The following is a 2,647-nucleotide window of genomic DNA, read 5'->3' as shown; positions in this document are numbered from 1 at the left end:
GTAATATAAAACAAAGAGAAGGAGTAAAACAGAGATGGTTAACTCGCCATGAATGGAGGCTTCGACTCTGCTCCGTAACAAACTCGGTACTTTGAGTGGGAAAAAAAAGCAAGAAAGACAGGACAATTGTGGGCTGTTGAAGCTGGGCTATGTGCAATCAACTTTGGGCCATGTATGTGGAAATAGTTATGGGTCTGGCCTCCCAAGTATTTTATTTAATATTTGTTACCCAACGATGAGAAGGGTAATACCTGAAGCTATGTTGCACTGATACGACATTATATTTTCACTCTTTAATTTTAAAAAATGTTAGATTTTGATATGTTAGGATATATTTTGATATTAAATAATTTTTTTAATTTATGCCATGTACATTATATTTAATATTCAATCATTTAACAAAAAAATGAAATTAAACTTATAATACCCATCAATTTTGCAAAGAAACATAAAATGTAAATATTTATTATTATATTTTCAAAATGAAAATCTTTTATATATTTTAGTGAGATTTATTTGGTATCCATTTTTAATTTTTATTATATCAATTTAATAAAACATCGATTAATTTTTTTATGATATTTAATAAAATTTTAAATATTATAAATGTTAGAACGTGTCAAATCGTAGGACACAATACTTCCAGTTTTTTGAAGTACCCACAAAGCGCACAAATAGAATTGTCAACCAAAAGTATAACAAAAGTGTCAACCAATTCATTGTAAGACTGACAACATAATATGTATGCAAATATGTCATTCCTTGGTGAGTGTTACGATGTAGTTGGGATTTGGGACAAGAAAGGAGTCACATTGAACAATTCTCACTTTCAATAGTTGATTCCTAACCTCCTTCTGGAAAAATTCATGCCTATTGAATTAGAAGTTCTCCATCCAGCATGTTTTGACTATTTCAATAAAACAAAAATTGCTCCACTGACTTATCTATAAAAGCTCGAGGACTCAAGGAAGATAGCATCATAACAAATAGAAACTGCTCTTAATTTCATCATCCCCTTCCATTGGGCAACAAACAGTTAAACTATTACAGTTTCCTGGTTTCCACTTCAGTTTGAGCCTGATGCAGCAAATGATGACAGATGCATTGACCGAAGATCAGATTGTTGAATTGCGTGAAGCATTTTGCATTATTGACAAAGACTCAGATGGTGTGATCTTTTGCACCTTAATCACTACATAGTTCTAATATAACTGTTCATTGTTCAATATGATGGTTTGATTCACTGGATTAATTGTTTGTGATGTTTAGGATTCATTACTGTGGATGAACTGATGACCATTATCCAATCATTAGATGGTAATCCAACAACAGAAGAAATTCAAAAAATGATTAGTGAAGTCGATATTGATGGAAACGGGAGTATAGATTTTGAAGAGTTCTTGAACATTGTGGGAATGAAAACGAAGGTAACAAATAGAAACCTCTCTCATTGTTTTGAAACTTTAAAAGAAAAGGAGAAAAAAGTTAAACTGTTTGAGGCTAATGATGTTAATTATCAATTTTCATAGGAAAATGTGACTGAGGAGCTAAAAGACGCATTCAAAGTATTTGATAGAGATAATGATGGATACATATCAGCTACTGAGGTAAACAACAACATGCCATGCAACTCAATTAATCTTCATTTTTTGCACTTTTCATGCATCCCCATTTTAAAATAACTCTGCTCTAATAATATCTTGCATGCAAAGCCATTTAATCATCACTAAAAAGAGTCACTTTTTCTGTTATATAGCTGAGACACGTAATGATGAAACTGGGAGAGAGGCTAACAGACGAAGAAGTTGAACAAATGATTAGAGAAGCAGATTTGGATGGAGATGGTCAAGTTAGCTATGAAGAATTTGCGAGATTTATGATGCTGAATTGATCTCATTTGAATTTTCTACATACAAAATGACTGAGTTGGATGAACATAAGGGCATTGACATTTTCTGCTGACTATTTTTTTCCATTGTATTATTATGACATAATGCTGTTGAGTTGATTTTTTTTTTAAAAGCTTGACTTTGACTCCATGGTCTAAGCACGTGCCTTTTGTGTTTTGTTTAATCAAAAGTTAAATAAAATGTGATGCACGTGTATTTTTTTCTTCTTTTTTGTATACATAACTCATTACAAAGGTAAATGATGCAACTTCCTAATATGTGAATTAAACATTTTTTTATTAACGAGAAAACGTTTAGGGAGTTGATTATTGAAACGAGTAATTTTTTAAACCAAAATAGTCTTCAAATTTACTATGTGTTTATCATTTTTCTTTGATCAGGGCACCTTCATATATAAAAGGTTATATTTACAAAATAAATTATTTATAAACTCTTATAACTAAATTTTAACCGTTGATTTTCATCAATTTAACTATCATAATTTATTAGGTCATACTTATTAATTAATTATTAATTTCCAATAGATTATAATTGTTAGGTTAATGAAAATCAACTGTCAAAATTTAATTGTAAGAATTTGTAAACATTTTAGTTTGTAAATTTAAACCTCCTCTTATTGTTAAACATGAGAATGGAATTTTTCATGTTACATTTTTATACAATCTTATAATGTGAAAATTGTATTTATCTCTCTTGATAAATTTTTATATACTTCCATAAAATTCCACTTATTCAAT

At 29.7% G+C, this 2,647-nt stretch overlaps 1 protein-coding gene across 2 annotated transcripts; it reads left to right on the top strand.

Annotated features, from left to right (window-relative positions):
* The first annotated feature begins 853 nt into the window (after positions 1 to 853).
* On the top strand, positions 854 to 1,954 carry LOC133284963 (calmodulin-like protein 11). 2 transcript variants are annotated; one of them, XM_061482110.1, is made up of 4 exons: positions 854 to 1,168; positions 1,270 to 1,427; positions 1,530 to 1,607; positions 1,757 to 1,954. In XM_061482110.1, the coding sequence occupies exons 1-4, from the start codon at positions 1,081 to 1,083 to the stop codon at positions 1,889 to 1,891; spliced, it is 459 nt and encodes a 152-aa protein (XP_061338094.1). In that variant the 5' UTR covers positions 854 to 1,080; the 3' UTR covers positions 1,892 to 1,954. The 2 variants fall into 2 exon arrangements, with proteins under 2 accessions (XP_061338094.1, XP_061338093.1); XM_061482109.1 differs by having other exon boundaries at positions 854 to 1,192; positions 1,267 to 1,427.
* Positions 1,955 to 2,647: the final 693 nt, after the last annotated feature.

Source organism: Gastrolobium bilobum, unplaced genomic scaffold (genome assembly GCF_033153095.1).
Source record: "Gastrolobium bilobum isolate Gb01-03AN ecotype WA unplaced genomic scaffold, APGP_CSIRO_Gbil_v1 utg6195, whole genome shotgun sequence".
NCBI lineage: Eukaryota > Viridiplantae > Streptophyta > Magnoliopsida > Fabales > Fabaceae > Gastrolobium > Gastrolobium bilobum.
This window is presented reverse-complemented; position numbering and strand designations above follow the sequence as displayed.

Excerpts from the sequence above, each read along its gene's own strand:
- LOC133284963 (XM_061482109.1), top strand. The coding sequence starts at position 1,081 with ATGCAGCAAATGATGACAGATGCATTGACCGAAGATCAGATTGTTGAA. Across the intron at positions 1,428-1,529 it reads TTGTGGGAATGAAAACGAAG|GAAAATGTGACTGAGGAGCT; the intron begins GTAACAAATAGA and ends CAATTTTCATAG. Across the intron at positions 1,608-1,756 it reads GATACATATCAGCTACTGAG|CTGAGACACGTAATGATGAA; the intron begins GTAAACAACAAC and ends TCTGTTATATAG.